The sequence below is a fragment of the Macadamia integrifolia genome, chromosome 2 (assembly GCF_013358625.1).
Source record: "Macadamia integrifolia cultivar HAES 741 chromosome 2, SCU_Mint_v3, whole genome shotgun sequence".
NCBI lineage: Eukaryota > Viridiplantae > Streptophyta > Magnoliopsida > Proteales > Proteaceae > Macadamia > Macadamia integrifolia.
The window spans coordinates 30,632,939-30,654,372 of NC_056558.1; the positions used below are offsets into that span (position 1 = coordinate 30,632,939).

General features: G+C 38.0%; 1 protein-coding gene across 3 annotated transcripts; it reads left to right on the top strand.

The window, feature by feature from the left end:
• The first annotated feature begins 12,432 nt into the window (after nucleotides 1-12,432).
• LOC122091453 (deSI-like protein At4g17486) lies at nucleotides 12,433-16,472 on the top strand. 3 transcript variants are annotated; one of them, XM_042661424.1, is made up of 4 exons: nucleotides 12,433-12,879; nucleotides 15,259-15,546; nucleotides 15,861-15,928; nucleotides 16,088-16,472. In XM_042661424.1, exons 1-4 carry the CDS (start codon nucleotides 12,663-12,665, stop codon nucleotides 16,238-16,240), a joined length of 726 nt encoding a protein of 241 aa, XP_042517358.1. In that variant the 5' UTR covers nucleotides 12,433-12,662; the 3' UTR covers nucleotides 16,241-16,472. The 3 variants fall into 3 exon arrangements, with proteins under 3 accessions (XP_042517358.1, XP_042517348.1, XP_042517365.1); XM_042661414.1 differs by having other exon boundaries at nucleotides 15,259-15,542; nucleotides 15,848-15,928; XM_042661431.1 differs by having other exon boundaries at nucleotides 12,435-12,879; nucleotides 15,848-15,928.
• Nucleotides 16,473-21,434: the final 4,962 nt, after the last annotated feature.

A 21,434-nucleotide genomic window follows, 5' to 3' on the forward strand; every position in this document is an offset into this window, starting at 1 on the left:
GAAAATGAAGAGGAGAGATGCATAGGTGGCTAAATATTTACGAACATTAGGATAGCCTAGTGGTGGTAGCTTAGGCTTGTGGAGCCAGCACCCAGGGGAGGAGGTCGTGGGATCAAACCCTGTGGTACGCATTGTGTGAGTGTGTGTGTATGTTTTCTTATTTATTCTATAGCCACCCGTGGGTTACCCAGATGGTTAGGGCGAACTAGAGATTATGTGGATTAGGAGTACAGTCTTAGGTTTGATTCTCCATTTGTGCATCTGCGATTTAAGTGGAGATCATGACGGTGGGTTGCTGTGCTAGTCTCCCCGAGGATTAGTCGAGGTGCGCGTAAGCTGGCCCGGACACCTTGGTTAACAAAAAAAAAAAAAAAAAAAGGTGGCTGAATATTTGAGTTGAACCTCAAAGAAGGCTTAGGGTTTGAATGCAAAACCTATAATCTCTTGTACTTGATCCATAGCCTGCATTAGAGACTTGAGAAGCTGCTGGAAGCCAAAGTAGCAAGCTTCATTGGTGGTAGCCAAGAAAAGGGAAGAGAAAAGAGAAGGAGGAAGAAGAAAGGGAAAAGAGAGAAGAAGTCCATTCATGCTTGTGTGAACCATTATTGAGCCATTAGAGCTCTAACAAAGGAAGAGAGGAAGTAGAAAGAGAGAAGAGAGAAGAAGAGAAGCAGTGTGCCTTGATGAAACTAGGGTGAGCTTCCACAAAGGAGGAAAGGAAAAAGAAAGGAAAGGAAAGGAAAGAAGGAAGGAAGGAAAAGAAAAGAAAAGAAAAGAAGAGGAAAGAAGAGAGAAAGTATCTATATCACACACTCATTGTCAGAGAGTTTCAGACACAGACTGATTTGGGTTCTATAATGTACTTGAAGATTCCAATTTCTTCATCAATTTAGGGGAGATTGAAGATTCTAGTGGACCATCAGAGTTCTAGATCCCATCTTCAGAAACCAGTGATCAGAGACATTACAGGGTTATAAGCTATTCTACACTCATTGACCTTTGCTTTTGATTTACTATATTTCCATTGTATGTTTAGTTATGTTATATTGCCATAGACCTATATTATGTGGGAAATCATTGTAGGACATTGTTATAAGCCCAACCTTATCTATGCAATTGGTGTTCAGTGGGTGTTGGACATAAGGATAGTATGTTCCTTGGTAGGTACCACAACCTAAACATATTTACCATGGGTGTGGCTTCTCAGATTATTCTAGAAAAATTGGGGTGAAGACCTAGCCTTTGTAAGTCAAGGGTGGAAACTAGGAACGTGTTCCCTTGGCTGTGGATGCAGTCATAATTAGTATTGAGTAAATGCTGAGCCCGACAGTGGGCAATACTCCGTGCATGTAGGCAACTAGCCGAAGCACGTATTTCTTGTATTGTGATTGTGCATGCTAGTATTATATTATGGATTGGAGTGTATGCCTGTAGGATGGGTGTGTATATCTGGTAAACCTGACCACTTGGTGGTGCAGTGTGGATGTACATACGACTATGTGCATATGACAGTGATTACCGTGTGGGGTTTGTGAGTCAGCTCTCAGTAGCAATACAGGTTATGTGATTAAGCTTCGTGCAGCAGTGAGAGTTATCAATAGTTCACATAGTAGCCCTAGGCAGCATCAGTAGACTGTGATTGAGACTGAGCCACATCAGCTGGTGACCTGGTAAAGAACCAACTGAGGGAAAGTTTTTTGACACATTGCTTCACCCCCCCTCTCAGTGTCAGTTGGGACCTAACAACCAATGCCCCTCGCCAGGGTGCCATTGTCCTTCATCTATGTGCCGTGGCCCTTCCTTGCATGTATCGATGAGTACCCCGCCACTCCACCTGGCTGGGTTGGGTGTTGGGTTGATTTTTTAGTCTTGTATGGTGGTGGAACCCGCTTGTGGGACCAAGTTATTATTTTATTTGTTTATTTTATAAATATGATTCATTTTGTCACCACCATATATTTAATATATAATTGTTATATATTTTTGGGCACCTAAATGATGGATTTAATTCATGGTTTGTTTTTAAAAGGTGTTTTGAAAAGTAATATATTTTATGTCATTGATTGACATAGATTGTGCCAATATGCAAGTATTAATAGAAGATTAATGTTTGCATGTTTAATGTAGTTGAATATAATTCATCCATATTCTATGTTCCAATCAAATGCTTATATATGTGTTTATTTAATTATGTGAAACTAGTGATTATGGGATTGGCAAAATTATACATGGGTGGCATTGTTACATGTAATGTGTTTTTGTGAATGTGTTGTGGAAATGGATGTGATGCTTCTTCCTCTCTCTCTTCTTCTCTATCTTTTTGAAACATGTACTCCACTCCTATGGGCAACCCAAGATGGTGGGTTAGTTATTCATCGAAGTTTTCTATTTAATAAAAGAAAGATATATAGATTTTTTCTATGTGTATCAATATAATTTTAGAGGAGATTAGATTTCCTTGAACTTGTTGATGGTGATCAACGCATGATGATCAAAGAAGAATATAGAGATCGCAAGCTTTGATGGAAGAATGGAGAAAAGAGATGTAAGAAGAAGACAACGTTGAGCTAATGACTACTTTCTTGGCATAGTTGATGTGTCCACAAGCAAATTGGAGTTTATTGGGTTAATTAAAGAATTAACTAAGCCATTCCATAATCACTTTAATATTTTTATGTTGCTATCTATGGTTGTTTCCTTGTATGTTTGTTTTACCCTCTATTGTAAAAGTATATATGATATGGATTAATCCAAGTTAGTGGATATATCCATGACCTCCCATTGAGGTGAGTGTAAGACAATATGAGATGTGAGTATGCTAAGATGCCGACAAGACAATAGCATGCTTGTGTCGCATAGGTTAAGAGGATGGATAGTGGGGGTGCACCACGACAGTGGGCCATCCCTTTTTTTTCTATAGCTCTAATTGATGCAATGGGTATGTGCATGACTTGAGTGATGAGCATGACATTCAAGGGGTCAAATAAATTGAAGGCCTTGAAGGCAGACAGATTGGTTCACTAGATCAAGTCACGGATAATTAACATCGACAGGAAAAATTATTCATGAATTGATTTGAGTTTCCAATTCACATTCTAAAGTCAAGAGGGAGACTTGAATGTGAACATTACCATTATGTTGTTGCTCAAGTTGTTAGTGTGAATAATGGTAATTAATTCATGTAATGCTATTCTTATGCATTGTAGATAATTAACAATGGTTGTAATTAACTCTGGACTACTTTCACTCATAAGTGAGACCAAACTGACCAGCCCAAACTATGCTGATTAGTACTACAATATTAAGTTACTCCTTAAGGCAGAATCACTCTATTTAGTACTTGATGAAGCTGCCCCTCCTACTCCTGATAATCATTCCACCGAGGATGAGTTATATTATTATGATGATTTTCAGGTCAGGGATCTAAGGCATCTATGTACATTATGAACTCACTGGATGAGTCCATTATGGATTCTATTAAGGAAGTCTAGACTACTGGTGCTAAGATATAAAAGCTTAGTGAAATTTTCAACAAGCAGTTTATTCACTCGCACCATGACTTGGTGTATGAGATCCACAGCGTAAAGCATACTAAAGGAAGTTCAGTAATGGATCATGTGATGAAACTATCAAATCTGTTTGATAAGCTTGATGCTTTAGAACATAGTTCAGCCTCTTGTACCAGACTAGTGTAGTACTACACTCTCTACCTCCCTGCTATAACCAGTTTGTTATATCTTACAAACTGAGTCAAGAGGCTTTGCCACTTATTGAATTGGCAAATGCCCTTATGGAGGTAGAGAAGACATGTGTGGTCAAGAAAGAGGTGAACACCACTAAGGCAAAGACCTCTTCCAAGAAGAAATGGAAGAAAGGTAAAAAGGGCAAGAAGAATTACAATTCCAAGCCCAAGGGAGGAGTTAAGAAGAAGGAAAACCAGGCTGATGATACTTGCTTCAAGTGTCATAAGAAAGGCCACTGGAAGTGGAACTGTCATGTATACCTGGCTAAGTTGAAAAACAAGAAGCCAGATGAGAAGAAAGAGGACACTCCTAAAGAAGGTACATTTGATGTTAATGTTCTTTACGAGTCAATCTTTACTATTAAACCTACCAATTCATGGTTGGTGGATATTGATTCCATTATTCATCTTTGCAATGTGTTGTAGGGTTTTAAAAGAACAAGAAAATTAGAAAAGAATGAGGTGCGATTGCAAATGGGCACTCGAGCTAATACCGCGGCAAAAGCTATGGGAGATTTATATTTAGAATTTGTTTCTAGTATTTTAGTTTTAAAGGATTGTGACTATGTACCCTCTTTTAAGAGGAAGATTTTATCAGTATCTAAACTTGTTTTGGATGGATATAGTTTCTCCCTTAATACTAGTTTAACTATTCGTTTTAATAATAGTTGTACGACATCTGGTTATTTACAAAATGGTTTGTCTTTTCTAGATTGCCCTGTTAAAATGAATGTTGTTGCAAATACTGATTTGAAATGAAAATTAACTCCAATGAGCCAAACATATCTATGGCACTTAAGATTAGGTCACATCAATTTTTACCGAATCAATAGGCTAGTAAAGGATGGACCGCTAAAAAGTCTAGAAGTCCAACCTTTACCGACTTGTGAGTCATGCCTTCAAGGCAAGATGACCAAGACACCCTTTCCTAATAAAAGAAAAAGGGCCACAGATGTCACACCCCATTCACACAGAACCGGACCGGTGACAGGGTTAACTCCGGTTAACCCAAACCTACCAGGATCATCTGATATAGTATCCAACCACAGCATACACACAACTAAGATAATGTTCAACAGTTCAGCGAAAGACTTAATTTACCTGTAAATATCCCCAATATACTTGATACCCAAATTGTAGTATATAGATAAATACATGTGGGCCCGCAGGCATGATATTTACATAAAAAGAATATCAATTCACGTATCAAGTACACAAAAGGGATCATCAAAAGAATAAAAAGGTAACCCTGTATGGAGTCACTGCTGTGGTCTCACAGCACAGTCCTCGCACGTGCAATCCGTGTTGTGCTCATAGTCCTCGGGGACCCACTAATCCTCTTCGGGGAATTCGACTGTGGGGCCCGACTCTTAATCCCCAGGCTGGTGACCTATAAAATCATCTAAAAGAGGTGTACACGTGGGATGAGCTCACTAGCTTAGTAAGTGAAAAGGAGGACCACACAACAATCCACACAACAATCACAATCATATGCACTATATACTATACAATTCATTTTTCATCATATCCACTTAAACAACATTACTAAGTCTTTGGTTTAGTGCTACTACAACCACAGTGCGCGTATACTCCGAGTACGAGCCGCGAACTCCATCCCGCGATACGTCCATAGGGCTGTCGGAGAAGGCCCACCGTGAGTACTCGGAAAAGTAAAGCATACCAACCACCGGCTCTCAACATAAAAGTAAATGATAGAAAATAAAGGTGTTGACTCCAGCAATTTAAAAGCAGTACGATTGGCCCTCTTGAATATACCACCGGGGTTGCCGACTGTCCTAATGACCAGCCAGGCTTATGTCTAACCGCCACAGTGACCCGACAACCGCGACCACTGCTTCCCCCCAAATGGTAACCCAACACCTTAACCCCTGTTGGGAAGGGTCGTAGCACGGGAAGATAATAATCCTAAACCGCATACTCCTATATGATATAGTACGATTGCATAGTGCCATCGCGTCCCATTCCACGGGCCACCAATGCACTCGTTTTCAAGCTGACTACAACATCTAGTCTATTAATGCATTATGCACAATGATGTCATCATTCATCACATAATCACATCATCATTTGACATTGAGAAAATAAACACAACACACAAGTCATAATAATATGAGGATGGCTAAGCTACATATAATTTGCATGATGACATGGCTAGTCTAGATACAATTTAATGAATGCCAAATAAGTCTTAAAATAAGGCCAAACGTCCTCTCCCCACTTATTTGTTGTGTACAAATATTCACGTCCGGTACGGGTGAGATCCGGTGCAAGAAGCGTAAGTTTTGGTGAACCTATCATAAGTGGATGGGGTTAGCATTTCACCACTTTGGGGTCAAACCTAACAAGATTTGATACAAAATCATGTTTAGAATCCTAAAAGAAGGCCGTACATCCGTTTTGGGTCCATTTGGATGTAAAAATCACGTTGGGAGCTTCTCGGGTGGGTCGGATAGCCCACCTGTCACAGCCCACCGGTCTTCACAGGTGGACGGGTTGACCCACCAGTCATAACCAACGGGCAGGTCAGCCCACCAGTAGGGGCCCGCTGGTTGGCCCCGAGGGCTTGCCCTCTCAGGCAGGTGCCCTTAGGTGGGCCTTTTAGCCCACCGGTTGCGGGCCACCGGTCTTGGTGAAAACATGCCATTTTCCCTGAAGCCTTCTCCAAACTTTGGGGAATCAAATGGAGCTTTTTCAAACCCATTTTCCACACATTCAAGGTCTCATAAGATGATTCTAACCTAAATCTAGGTTAGATTTAAGGAATGGAAGCCATCTTACCTTCTTTGCTCAAGAACTCTTTCAAAAACCCCAAAATCACTTCAAATCACCAATGCTTCTCCAACCTTGTAAACACTTCCTCAAATCCTTCAAAAATCAACACATACACCCTCTATTAAACCTTATATTCATCATCCCAAGTGGGATTTACAAGATCTCAAGAAACTCTACTCAAATCAAAGGTTTTACTTGGGTTTGGTGAAAGTTTAAGAAGCATAGCCTTCGCTCACCTCTAAATGTAGATCTCGTGTTGGAGATCACTCATCTGGCGTCAGAATGAAAATATCAAACCTTGGCACCACTTAAATACATTTCTTCTTCCTCTTCCTTCCCTTTCTTCTTCTTCGTTCTCTTTTCTCCCTTCTCTTCTCTCTCCTCTTAAATCTTCTCACCAACTTTCTGTGTAATAAATGAGATATAGAAAAACACAATTAATGTTATTTATACTTTTTTAAAATCATTAGTAGCACATAGGTGGGTCACTCAGGTGGGCAAATGCACCCACCTGTGACCGCCAACCTGAGGGTCAAAAATTGGCCAACAAGTGAGATTTTGATGGAATTCGACTCTGGGCATAAATCTTACTCTCGGCACAAGATATATTATACGTATGCGCTTTAGGATACGGTTACATACCAGCTTTATCCATACATGGCCTTATGATATGTGCATGTACACGGCTTGGGTACACCCATCTCCTCTGGCATTGACTCGGACTTGTCTGGCCAACCGGTGTTCAAAGTCACCCTTTCCATCATGGTCCATAAGGAACCCGCCTTAACCCTCTCCGGTTCGGGTCCTGCATAGTTAAACCGGGTCAACCGTGTAATAAGACCGGGTTTAAAAAGTAGCGTATCACAACAGATTTGTTAGAACTAATACACACTGACGTGTGTGGGCCAATAAATATTCAGGCTAGGCATGGTTTTGAATATTTCATCACCTTCACTGATGATCATTCAAGATATGGTTATATCAACCTAATGCGGAAGAAATCAAAAGCCTTTGAAAAGTTCAATAAGTTTCAAGCAGAAATCGAAAGACAACTTGATAAGCGTATTAAGTCCCTACGATCAGATCGTGGTGGAGAATATCTATCAGATGAGTTTAAGAACTACTTAGTGACTGAGGGGATTGTTAGCCTGTTAACAAACCCACGAACACCACAACAAAATGGTGTATCCGAGCGATGCAATCGGACCTTATTGGATATGGTTCAGACAATGCTCATTTATAATGAGTTGCCTCTATCTTTTTGGGGATATGCTCTAGAAACGACAACCTACATCTTAAATAGGGTTCCTAGTAAGTTTGTAAGTAAGACACCATTTGAGATATGGAAAGGGCGCAAGCCCAGTGTCCGACATTTTAAAGTATGGGGTTGCATTGCACACGTGCGAAAACAACCAACAAACAAACTAGAATCCAGGACTGTAAGATGCCATTTTCTAAGATATCCCAAAGGCATGATAGGGTATTATTTCTTTGACCCAGTTGACCAAAAGATCATTGTTAGCAAGCATGCTACATTCCTTGAGGAGGAATTCTTATATAAGAAGACTGAACCTGTAGTGATTCATGAGTTATCAAATAACTCTAAACCCTCACTCCCGGAAGTGAGACCAATAACCTCGACCACTGAAAACCACATACCGATAGGGCCTCGACGTAGTGGGAGAACTCCTAAACCTACCACTAGATTCACTCTCGTTACAGAAGAATCAAAAACTGCGGAAGTGTTCCATATGGTGGGAATTGAATCAGATGACGATCCAGTGACATACTTAGAGGCACTAATGGATGTGGATGCGCCCAAGTGGCTTGAAGCTATACGCACTAAAATAGACTCGATGGATTCTAACAAAGTCTGGACTCTTGTTGATCCTCCTCCGAGCATTAAGCCCATTGGTTGTAAATGGATCTTCAAGAGGAAGAGAGGCTCAGATGGAAAAGTTGAGCGTTTCAAAGCTAGACTAGTTGCAAAAGGCTATACTCAACAAGAGGGTATAGACTATGATGAGACCTTTCACTAGTAGCAATGATGAAATCCATAAGGATTGTACTCAGTATTGCAACTCACTTTGATTATGAGACCTGGTAGATGGATGTTCAGACTGCTTTTCTGAATCGATTTCTTGATGAAGAAATCTACATGAAACAGCCAAAGGGTTTCTCCTCTCAAGAAGAAGGCAAAGTGTGCAAGTTGCAAAGGTCCATTTATGAATTGAAGCAAGCTTTCAGAAGCTGAAACATCCGATTCAATCAAGAAATCAAATCGTTTGGTTCAGAACAGAATATGGATGAACCATGTTTATACAAAAGAATCAGTGGGAGTGCAGTATGCTTTTTGGTACTATACGTTGATGACATCCTACTCATTGGGAATGATGTGGGTTTTCTTTCTTCAGTAAAATAGTGGTTGTCCTCCACGCTTTCTATAAAAGATTTGGGTGAGGCCACCTACATTCTAGGGATCAAGCTAAAGCAAAAGAGACAAATGTTAGGACTGTCGCAATCCAACCACATAGACAAAGTCCTGTCAAGATTTAACATGGAGAATTCCAAGAAAGGAAATGTTCCTTTCCGGCATGGAGTTCATCTTTCCAAATCTCAATATGCTTCAACACCAAAGGACATTGAAGAAATGAAGAAGATTCTCTATGGTTCAGTTGTAGGGAGCCTAACGTATGTATGTATGTCATGTTGTGTATAAGGCCAAATATTTGCTATGCAGTAGGGATGGTGAGTCGTTACCAGTCAAACCCAAAAAAGCAGCATTGAAATACTGTGAAAGGAATCCTTAAGTACTTAAGAAGGACTAAGGATTACTTCCTGGTTTTTATGGGTGTGATCAGTTATCAGTCGTCGGATATACAGATTCTGATTTCCAAACTAATAAGGATGATACAAAGTTTACATCCGGTATAGTGTTTATGCTAGGCGGAGGCACTATTGGAGGAGTGCAAAACAAAAATCTACAGCCGATTCCACCACTGAAGCCGAATACCTTGCAGCTTGTGAAGCAGCTAAGGAAGGGGTATAGCTGAAGAAATTACTGAGTGATATTGAAGTTGTACCTCAGCTTGTCAAAGACCCTATTACCCTGTTATGTGACAACAGAGGGGCAATCACACAGGCAAAGGAGCCACGGGCTCACCAGAGGAACAAGCACGTACAGAGGAAGTATCATCTCATCAGAGAGATCATACAGCAAGGCGACATGATTATCTTCAAAGTTGACACATCTGACAATGTGTCGGATCCTATGACCAACGAATTAACTCAGAATGTGTTTGAGAAGCATGTGGAAAATATGAGCTTGAGACTCATGGGTGATTGGCTTTGATGTACAAGTGGAAGATTGTTGGATATTGTGTCCATCAAACCCGGTTCATTTGTAATTTGAACCGATTCAGTTTAATAAAGTGTTATTGATTTATTACATGAATTATAAATGAGCAATGTGTCCATTAATAGGTTTATAAATAGAAGTCACAATTAGGGTTTGGGTTGGGCACCCTTATCATAAATGGTTGTCACACATTGTACTACTAGACATAGAGATGTCAGTATACTTATGTGAGCACACATATGTGTGTGTGTTGGTAAAGAATCTTTTTGTGACATATTACCTCATGTGTTACCACCGGAAGTGTTTATGAAAATTGACACATCACCTTACCTTTAACCTAAGATAGTTTATTTACTATGTACATTGACACTACGGTGTTTGCACACACACTTTAATGTATCAATGATCAAAATCCAAATAGACCTAGGCTGGTATAGTGGGTGTGAGCAAAAATGTATATAAGTAAAAAACTAATCAATAGGGTTTCCACTACTCGTTTAGAAGAACATCAAGAGAAAGAGCGTTTATGCACAATCGTATTGAATCAAAGCTCTATATCATTGAAGAAATGATTTTATATTTGTAATGGTGATTAGAATTGATTAAATACGATTTACGTGCACGCAAGCTCCTATACAGACATGTACTATGGAATGGGGTCATGATGGTATTGATGTACATGTTCTATATTCCATTATGATGATGTTAGTAGTTCTAGGGGTATGACCGTAATTTAGTTGTGGTGGATATTTAATTAATATCAATTAATTATATTGGGTATGGATAAATAATTACTGTGCAGTTAATGAGTTATTTAATTATTTTTATTATCCCTCTTAGATTCAGCTTCTTCCCTTTCTTAGCAAGCAAGTATTTGAGTCATATTGGATAAACCAAGTTTGTGAAAAGAAGAGAGATTTAAAAGGAGAATTAAAGTTTTAGGAAACTTAAAAGAATTTCAGTTTCTTAATTGAATTTCTTTATCATAATATAATGCCCCACATTATATAATAATAAAGAAACTAAAGTTTTAGGAAACTTAAAAGTTTAAGTTTCTTAATTAAATTTCTTTATTATAATATAATGCCCCACATTATATAAAAGGGAGGAGAGTAAAATGGGATTTCAACTTTTGAGATCCCACTCTCCTTCTCCTCTTTTGGCTCCCTCTCTCCCTCTCTCCCCACTTCTCTATCTTTCTTCTCTTCTCTTCACACTGATGTTGAACTCTAATTTTTGCACAAAGAAGAAAAGTAAGTTAGAAGTTGCACTATTGAAGGAAAGAGAAAGGTTATTAGATAGTCAATTGAAACTTGTGAAGTTTCAAAAGCTCCATAAACTGCACTTGCTACACACTTGGGGTTCAAAACTTGGATTGTTGGTCTGAGGAATAACCATTATCTGAAGGAGGAGCTTCGCTTGCGGCTCTTTGTAAGTATTGTTTTCATTATTTCGTATTAATTATCATACTTGTTTGGTTTTAATGATATGGAGAACGGCTCGAATCGATCTGAAATTCTACTGTGCATGTCGGGTTGTGCTGAAAAAGTCTTGTTTCCAATACTTTCCATAAAAGAAAATTCTAAAGTGAGGGTACATGTTTAAATTCCATGCAAAGTTACAAATTTTCCCCGAGACCTGTATTGCTCTTATTTCGAATCAACCAATCAATAGTAATTTTTTGCCATCAGATTACCAATTCTAGTATTTCTACTGTGGACAAGGGAGAGGGGTCTTTTCCAAGGGTGTTAATCAGTTCGGTTTTGGTGTATATGGTTCAGTTTGGTTCATTTCATATTTATATGGCTGAAACCAATATCAAACCATTTACTAAATGGTTGCACTTTCTGAAACCTTTCGGTTTCGGTTTCACAGTTTTTAATCAGTGTTGGTTTCACGATTTTAAACGGTTTTGATCGCAGTTTAATCCATACGATTTCTAAACGGTTAGCAATCAGTTTGCTAGTTTATTCGCATGTTTATTGAAATTTTTTTATGTTGATAAATGCTTCAATCTTGTATCAAATTAAATGAGGCATTGGACAAACAAGGATTTAACTACATAACTACATGATATGAGTAAATTATTGAATAGACTCTTGGACAGCCTCTATGGTCCTTAATTCTTCCCTAAATAAACCTCTCATGTTTTGTTAAAACAACCAAACAACTAAACAAAAGAAAATATTACATGGAGAAAGTGAAATGCAAAGAAAGCTGCTAATGAACACAACTTATCATTAGTATTCTAAAATTAAAGAACATGAGGCACTGAAAACGCATTAGTTACCCCTTATTCTATTAAATCGCTATATGGATTAAAAGGGTAGATTTTGACGGTGTAAACAGTGTGGTTTTCACAATGTCAATTCGATTTGAAACCGACGGATTAAACCGTTAAAACTAAACCAACCTGTTTAGCTAATCAGTCTTAAACTTAAAACCAGAATCGAACCATTCAATAAATGGTTTTACGATTTCAATGTAAACCGCTCGATTCGATTTCGATTTCGATTTCGATTTCATATTCACATATCAGTATTTTCACTTGGAGAGAGAGAGAGAGAGAGAGAGAGAGTGGCAGATGCAAGATACAGGCTCCGGCCTTCTCCTTTTCGTTGTATTTGCTTTTGCGAAATCTCTGCTTACCCTTAATCGTCTGTTTTACTTGTGTCGCCGAAGATCCAATTGGTTTCCTTAGTTCGTGAACCCACCTCTACCCTCTCACCCTCTACCCCTCGCTACCTCTGTAGCATAATTCATGAAGCGATGAAGGTTTTGGGGGGTTTGATGGGTTTTGAGGAGTGTCGCGGAAGAAGGGATCATCAAATGGGAATGACGAACACGAATGGTCCTAACGCAACTTCTTCTGGAAGTAGTGAAGGGAATTACGAGACTCAGGTGTACCTGAATGTATATGATCTCACCCCTATCAACAATTACATGTACTGGTTTGGGTTGGGTATCTTTCATTCTGGAATTGAAGGTAAGAACATCCATTTCTACTTCCCCTTCCTACTTCCACTGAGAATTTCGCGTCCTTTCTCTAGATGGGAAAATGGTATGTTGGAGTCTAAAAACCGTGATCTTTTGGATTGATTGGTATTGGTATGATAGGGACCTTTAAGAATTTGGTGTCCTTTCCAGAAAAGAAAATGATATGTTGGGTTGCTGAAATTTTGTTTTTAGGAAGCATGATCTTTGATTTTTGTAGTTTGTGATGATAAGGGACCTGTGTTATGGCTATCTGTTAGAATTTATTTTGGTTTTCTTTCGTTTATTTGGTGGTTGAGTATTTAATTTAGTAGTCCAGGAATTGACATTTTGGAATTTTTGTGTAAAATTTTTGGTTGGTTTTGAAATTCTCTTGCCACATAAATGTTTGTTTTACTGGATTCATAAAATGGTAGTGAATCTTTGTATGTTGTTGAGTGGATGATTTGACTTGCAATTGGCCTAATTTGACAACTACTAATCAGATCCATAAGATAAGTTTGAAAACATCTTTATGTTTTGGGTGGGGAAGGTGGTAGGAGTACTCCATTTATACATATAGAGATGATCCTCTCTGTTACGTGGAGGTTATTGTATCGTTGTTGCATATTCAGTGGAGTTGTTGGAACTCTGATTTATAGGTTCTGCTAGATGTTTTTTTGAGAACTCAAGTTCATGTAATAATGGTATCAATTACCATTATTACAAGTGACTTAACCCCAAAATAGGATTGCAGTTACAACCAGAAAATTGACAACTTAAAAAATAATGGATACAAGCACTGGATGGGCCTTATCTTTTAATCAAAGAGACTTCTAATAGAAGGGACGAATCCCTAAAAATCTTAGTCCAAATGGTTAGATACTGAGATATCAACAGGTAAGTCTCAGAATTAGAAGGAAATGTGAAACAGACAAACTCAGCCTTCTGATGTACACCTAATCAGCATTGAGGGGAGGGTCTTGAATGTGTATGCTGCCCTCCAAATACCAGCCACAGATGGTGGCTTGATGTGCTGATATAAGGAGATCAAAGTTGCAGCAAAACCTCTTGGAGAAACAGAGCCAGTCAGCAACAATGGCAGCAGTGATTAGGCACTCTTCTGTTGAACTGATGAGGTATCTCAGCTGTAGTATCCCCCAGTTGATCTCAGTTATACCGGAAACAAACTCAGAATATGAAATAGAGGAAGGGGTATTGATTGGAGAGAAGAGAAGGTAGAAGGATAGGTGGATTGAGCTTCTCACTCTCTCTTAGGCATCTCACCTCACTGTCTCACACAGCTTCTTGCACAAAGCAAAGTTTCTTTTCATTCATAAAATCGTTATGGAGGAGACTCTGCTGTCTCTCATACATATAGCTCAATTCTTTCTAAACAGAAAATAAAAGGCAAGAAAAAGGAAAGATCTAAAAGTCTCTTACAAGGGAACTTTGAGACTTGCACACTATGCTAACTAAAGTCTTAGCTAGGAAATAAAATAGAAAGTTCTAGGCTGAACCGAAATGTGAACAGTAATTATGGGCACTGTTAACGTGAACAGTATCATGCTTAGACTTATATCATTTACTGATATTGTTTATTGTGATGTAGCAACAATTGACATGATACTAGCCATATGATAAATGAAATTTCATATATGGTGCACTTTTTCTTCCAGTATTTTCTGGATTTTTATTTTATAGAGGAACATGGTAGCTAGCCAAGTTGATGGGAAAGACACTTTCACGAGAATTTCTATTTTGTATCCTCTTCCAAGATTCTCTGAAGGGGAGATCCAAAGTTATGTCCCAACTTTACATCTGAGTGACAATATAACTCTTTCCAGTTTCTAGTATGCTTGGGCTACTTATGATGTAGGGAAGTAATCAGAAGTGATGATTCAAGTAAAACCATGACAAATAAGAGTATGAGAATAAGATTTAATTTGATATGTTCATCTGATGCACTCAGATCCATGTAGCCGACCCCATTTAGTTGGGATAAGGCTGAGCTGTTGTTGTTGTTGTAGATGTTCATCTGATCCATCAATGATATGTAGTGACATTAGAGGGGGGGGGGGAATCTTTCTGGTTTGAAGGAATTTGATCGTGCGACTCAATGTTGTTCATCATTCTGATTCTCATTTGATCATTGGATTTAGGTCTTGTAGGAATTTTGGGTGAATGGTTTTCAGCCAATTATATTTTGCCATAATATTGTTTTTTGCAACAGTTGGCACTGCCATGGAAATCATGGTTAAACTAATCTAAAAACAGCAAATAGCGAAGAATTTTAGCTGCCTATTCTTGTTGATAGCTTTGTTCATTCCCTTGAATCTTGGTTCTGTCTGATAGATTAATAACATTATTTGTTCTAATTTTTTTATTCCAGTATATGGTGTGGAGTATGGATTTGGAGCTCATGACTTCCCAGCTAGTGGAGTGTTTGAAGTGGAACCACAGAGTTGCCCAGGTTTTGTCTACAGATGCTCAATCTTGTTGGGCCGTTTAAACATGCCAGCTTCTGAATTCCGCAAATTCATAGAGAATGTTTCTTCAGAATATCATGGTGACACTTATCACCTCATTTCCAAGAATTGTAATCATTTTACAGCAGACATCTCATATAGATTGACAGGGAAACGAATCCCTGGATGGGTGAACCGACTTGCTCGAGTAGGTATGCATATCTTGCTATAGTCAGTTAATTGTGCCTATAGGATGAGTCATATCCTTCAGAATTTTTCATATAGTCATGGGTGTACTGCTTTGGTCCTTTGCGAGTTTGCAGAATTTTGTAAATTGTGCCTGCTGCTGAGATTTTCAGTAGTTTGCTGTTTCTCTGTTAGTTCTTACACATATAGCAAACATGATTTCTTGACATTTCTGTTTCCTTCATAAAATGATTCGAAGTATCTAACAGTGCTTCTTGTTGTTTAACAACAGAAAATTGTAGATAAGGAATCTGACTTAAATTTCAGGTGCCATGTGCAGTTGTCTGCTTCCTGAAATCCTTCAAGAATCCACTGTTAAACAACTGCCTGATGACTACGTGTTCTCAGGTTTGTACCCTGATTCTTCTTTTGAATTTATCCTGGCATGACAGTTGATTACATGAAAACCTCCCTTGATCTTAATGCATATTATGCAGTAGCTGTTATACCTTATTTTCTTGCATTACCATTCACATTGGTGGGTTTATTGTTTTATATGACATGCAGAAGAAGATATTCCAGAGTCTTTCTCAACCAACACACATGAGGCTGCGGAAAGCGATGATGCAGATCAAGATAAGCATCTTCTTTCAGCATCGAATGGTGTTGCAGGACTGTCTTTTGTCAAAGAGGTCCAAAGGTGAACCTAACCTATCTTGAGAAACAAAAAACAGACATTGATTTGTCTTAGTTTTATGCCAATCCTTGTCAAGGGAGCCAGTTTAGGGGAGGATTTCCACCTACTATTTTGAAGTCAGAACATAAATCTTCTCATTTCCACTCTTTCTTTTTCCTCAGCTGTTTTAAAGAGTCCTGCTATTTTTTTTTGGTTTGTGTGTTGTAATTTGTTCATATTTGATTAATTATCAGAGAATCATTTGTTTGTTCTGGATGATTGGGAGTTTGTTTGAATGAGAATTGGGGACAAAATACATGAATATCTTGTAGTTGTTACTTTGTAGCATAAATGGGAAGGGCTCCTTTACTGTGCACAAGAGGTGGCAGTTCAGATCCAACGTCCTGGAGTGTCTCGAAACGTGCGCTCATGTGTTGGGTTCCATGACGAGGAGTTCCAAGGCGTTTGATCTGAGCTGCTGCTTCTTGTGCGCAGTAGAGGTGCCGGATCCAACACAAATAACCTAACGGGCGAGAGAATCCTGCTGGTCTGGCATAGAAAATACCATACCAGCAGCCAATGGAAGGGCACACCAGGAGCATATTCAGCGCATGTCGCGGGGGGGGGGGGGCAGCGCGATTTTTCACATCCTGCACACTGATTACTTTCTCTGCACCTAGCTGATAGGGTTTTTTTTCCATGACAAAGAGAAATGATGTGTCAAACCCAATCATTAATCATCCTTGTAGTTTTGTGGAAACCAAATTTAAATGATCAAACAACCTTAAAATAATTGGTACCAGAAGGGACAATTACCACTTCAACTCCTTGTCAATATAAGCTGTCCACCTCTTCCGAGCCATTGGATGAGTAGTATTCTCCTTGGATTTGTCAAAGTTTTGGGTTCCACGACTAGATGACCCCCATCTCAAGGCTTTAATAATTATATTTTAAATGGTTAAGTCGACATTATCTTATGATAGCCAAATTTAAATTTTCAACTAATGTTAAAAGTTTTCATCATCTCTCAACATGAGAAAATGGGCATTGCCAAAATGAGATTCTCTAGGTCTACCAACATCAACCTTCATAAGGGCTTGTTGCAAGGGCCATGGAAGGCATGAAAAATGGGATGACATATTATTACAATCTGGACAAATTCTCATAGATTACCCAAGATGTTTCCCGAATCAATAAATAAGGATAAGGAGAAGAAAGTTGTATACTTTTTTTTATTTTGTATTCATCTCTCTTCACTCCCTTCCACCTCACCACTGACCTCTCTCTCTCTTCGCTCGTGTCTCTTGTTGCTCTCTTTTCTCTCTCACTCCTTAGGTTCCATAAGGGTTATTCTTAACCCTCTATAGCTGACCCTATGATTAGTGTTTGTGATTCAAGGAATGAGTATGTTAAGGAGATCGTCTCCTTGTGTTTGTGCAGTCATTGATAATCACCGTAGGAGTTTAGAGTCTTGCTTGGTACTGGAAGAGTTAAATTTCGTAAAAAAATATTTGTGTTTAAGATAACTATTCTCTCTTTCAAAATGTGATAGAATTTTTTGAATACCCTATACTTACATTAGGCTCGATCATAGATTTAATATGATTAAATGATTTTTTTTCTTTATTATTTATTTATTTTTTGTAAACCATCTTTCGAAACAAACATGGTATCTCTAGAGTCATGTAAAAAAATAAAAAGATCCCAAACCACTCATTGAAGATTATATTGACTGAAAATATACATATATATATATATATATATATTCCACAAAGAATTTAAGAACTGCACCGTCACAGTGGCAGTAGGTGGTTCAGCCATTAGTGCAGGTGGGCTCAGTCCTTAGGCCGAAGAGTAATTACTGGACATGTTGAGCCATATTCTCTTAGATGCCCATGAGCAATGCTAAGTAAACTGTTTCATATCTTGACTCCGCTTGGAAGAGCCTTATATAGAATCAAGGCAATTCAACTATAGGGTTTCTAAGAATTGCTGTGATTCTAAATACAGGTTGGTCATAAGGTCTTCCAAGGCTTACCAAAAGAAAAAAATAATGTCTTCCAAGAATAAAGGGCAATGTCCTTACCACTGCAGCACTGCTCAGGCATTATATATTCTTTTTGTGGTCCAAGTTTTTGGTATGGGGAGGGTTCTCCAGGCTGGCGGCCTAGGGAACCCACCAATCAGAGAGCATACGTAGGTATCAGTTAATAGAGTCACAGAGATAAAGAGAGACTTCATTTAATATCTCCACATGCTTGGAGATATTTTCCCCCTTTTTTTATATGGGAAAAGTTTCTTTGAGCCACCAAGAGAGACTTTGGCAGCATTCTCGTTTTTCTCTTCCTCACATGAAATGACCTTACTTCCATCTTATGTACGAGACCATTCTGCTGCATCTCATTGGCACCCTCCTCTATGCCACTTATTGCCACTTATTGAGAGCATAGTTAGCAAATTTAGATTCAGGAATTATTTGGACGGAGAATTATTCGAAATAATTCTGTTGATTAATTTAAGGATTCGGTCAAAAAAGCGGTCAAAAAACTTATTGGGTTTTTTTTTTTTTTTTTTTTTTTTGGTTTTTTTTTAATACTGTTTAAGTGGACCGAATAATTTGGTTTAATTCGGATTCGGTCCGAATTATTCGTGTTTTATATTTACTTTTGAAAAAATCACGAATTTTACCGAATTTTATTTTTAATTTGGATTCGGTCATAATTTTATCAAAAATTCAGAAAAATTCGGTTCAGCCGAATTGATAACACTGATTGAGAGAACCATTTCCATTTTTTCTTATAAAAGAGCATCTTGAAGCTTCTCCATGTTACCCTATACTCAATTCCACCATCATTGTGGTCAGTGGTTTTCTGCTATTATTTCCAATAAAGTTACATCTGGATGGGTTTACTGCATCATATATATATATATAAAAGAAAAATGTATCTCATTATCTGTTAATTATTTACTGATAAGAAAAACTATTGAAACCAAGAGGCATGGTTTTAAGTATCTTCGATACCGATACGATACCCTCCGATACGTATCTTAAATTTAACCGACCGATACGATACACATCGATACGATACATGAAATTTTTAAAATCCTTTCGTATCGATATATATCCTACAATACATACCGATATGCATCAATACACCACCAATACGCATCGATATGATATGATATGCCTCGATACGACTATGAAAATTATAAAATTGAGGTAAAATGTACGTTTCGATACGTATCGGTGAGTATCGGTATGTATCGATCAGTACGTATCGGTATATTGGCACGTATCGGTGAGTATCGATATATATATATATATATCGGTACGTATCGGTGAGTATCAATACGTATCGGTGAGTATCGGTACATACCGATACAGTGCGCTATGGTCATATAATGGCCAAGATGGGTAATTTTTCAGAAAAACATGATTTTTTGAAGGGTTTTTGTTCCAAAGTTGTTGTCAGCCATATTTCTCTCTAACTAAAGTGAAAATCAAGGTTGGGAACAAGGATTTTACATTTATGGGGCAACTATAAACCTTGAATTCTTAGTACGATACCCTCAATTTAGTGTTTATGCATAATACATGTTATCAATAGCTTTTTTTAACAAACTCTTAATGCAAAAGTGTTTAAAAAAATGTTTCATATCCATTTATGTGTGTATCTTTAGCGTATCTTAGTGTATCTCCGATACGATACGATACTCTCCGATACGTATCTTAATTTTAACCGACCGATACGATGACCGATACCAATACTTTAATCCTTGCCAAGAGGTCTTTTTCTTGAATTGATGTAAGCAAAGATGGATGGTCGGAACAAAAGAGCAATTTGGAACAACTCAGAGGATTTAGAACAGTTATTTTTTTAAAAGAAGCACCACTTCGTGGTCTTGGAACGTAGTCCATCTTCTTTTAGATATTTATAATATCTTACCATTACATTTTGACCTAGTCCTACAAACTATGCGGTTCTTCTTATGCTTTGCCTGGCCCACATGGCTATGAATAATGATTCTAACATTTAACATCTCCAACCATGACATTGATGTGATTAGTTTTTTCACTTAATTTAACTTCTTTCTTTTGTATTGAAAAAAAAAACAATATGAGAGGTATAGATTGATAATCTGCCAATGTCATGAACTAGGTAGGACCAAAATAAGGACACAATGACAAGGACTTGGGTAAAAGTGACAGCTCAGCAATGCACTTATTGACAATGCGACAATTTTTTGTGGGTAGAGTGGTTGGCGATTGAAAGCAAACGAGAAACTTACCCAAAAAACCAAAAACCCTGAGGCTTTGATAACGTTTTAAAAAAATATTTTTTAATTTTTTTTCGTTCTTATAAAACAAAAAAAAAATAGANGCCATGGAAGGCAATGAAAAATGGGATGACATATTATTACAATCTGGACAAATTCTCATAGATACGCCAAGATGTTTTCCCGAATCACACCTAAATAAAGGATAAGGAGAAGAAAAGTTGTATACTTTTTTTTATTTTGTATTCATCTCTCTTCACTCCTTCCACTCACCACTGACCTCGACTCTCTCTTCGCTCGTGTCCTTGTTGCTCTCGTTTCTCTCTCCAACTCCTTAGGTTCATAAGCGTTATTCTTAACCCTCATAGCTGACCCTATGATTAGTGTTTGTGATTCAAGGAATGAGTATGTTAAGGAGATCGTCTCCTTGTGTTTGTGCAGTCATTGATAGTGAGATCACCGTAGGAGTTTAGAGTCTTGCTTGGTACTGGAAGAGTTAAATTTCGTAAAAAATATTTGTGTTTAAGATAACTATTCTCTCTTTCAAAATGTGATAGAATTTTTTGAATACCCTATACTTACATTAGGTTCGATCATAGATTTAATATGATTAAATGATTTTTTTTCTTTATTATTTATTTATTTTTTGTAAACCATCTTTCGAAACAAACATGGTATCTCTAGAGTCATGTAAAAAAATAAAAAGATCCCAAACCACTCATTGAAGATTATATTGACTGAAAATATACATATATATATATATATATATATTCCACAAAGAATTTAAGAACTGCACCGTCACAGTGGCAGTAGGTGGTTCAGCCATTAGTGCAGGTGGGCTCAGTCCTTAGGCCGAAGAGTAATTACTGGACATGTTGAGCCATATTCTCTTAGATGCCCATGAGCAATGCTAAGTAAACTGTTTCATATCTTGACTCCGCTTGGAAGAGCCTTATATAG

Bases quoted from the DNA above. Each gene is read 5' to 3' on its own strand.
- LOC122091453 (XM_042661414.1), top strand. From the start codon at position 12,663: ATGAAGGTTTTGGGGGGTTTGATGGGTTTTGAGGAGTGTCGCGGAAGA. The intron at 12,880-15,258 runs GTAAGAACATCC...TTTTTATTCCAG, and splicing joins CTTTCATTCTGGAATTGAAG to TATATGGTGTGGAGTATGGA. The intron at 15,929-16,087 runs GTTTGTACCCTG...TATGACATGCAG, and splicing joins TGATGACTACGTGTTCTCAG to AAGAAGATATTCCAGAGTCT.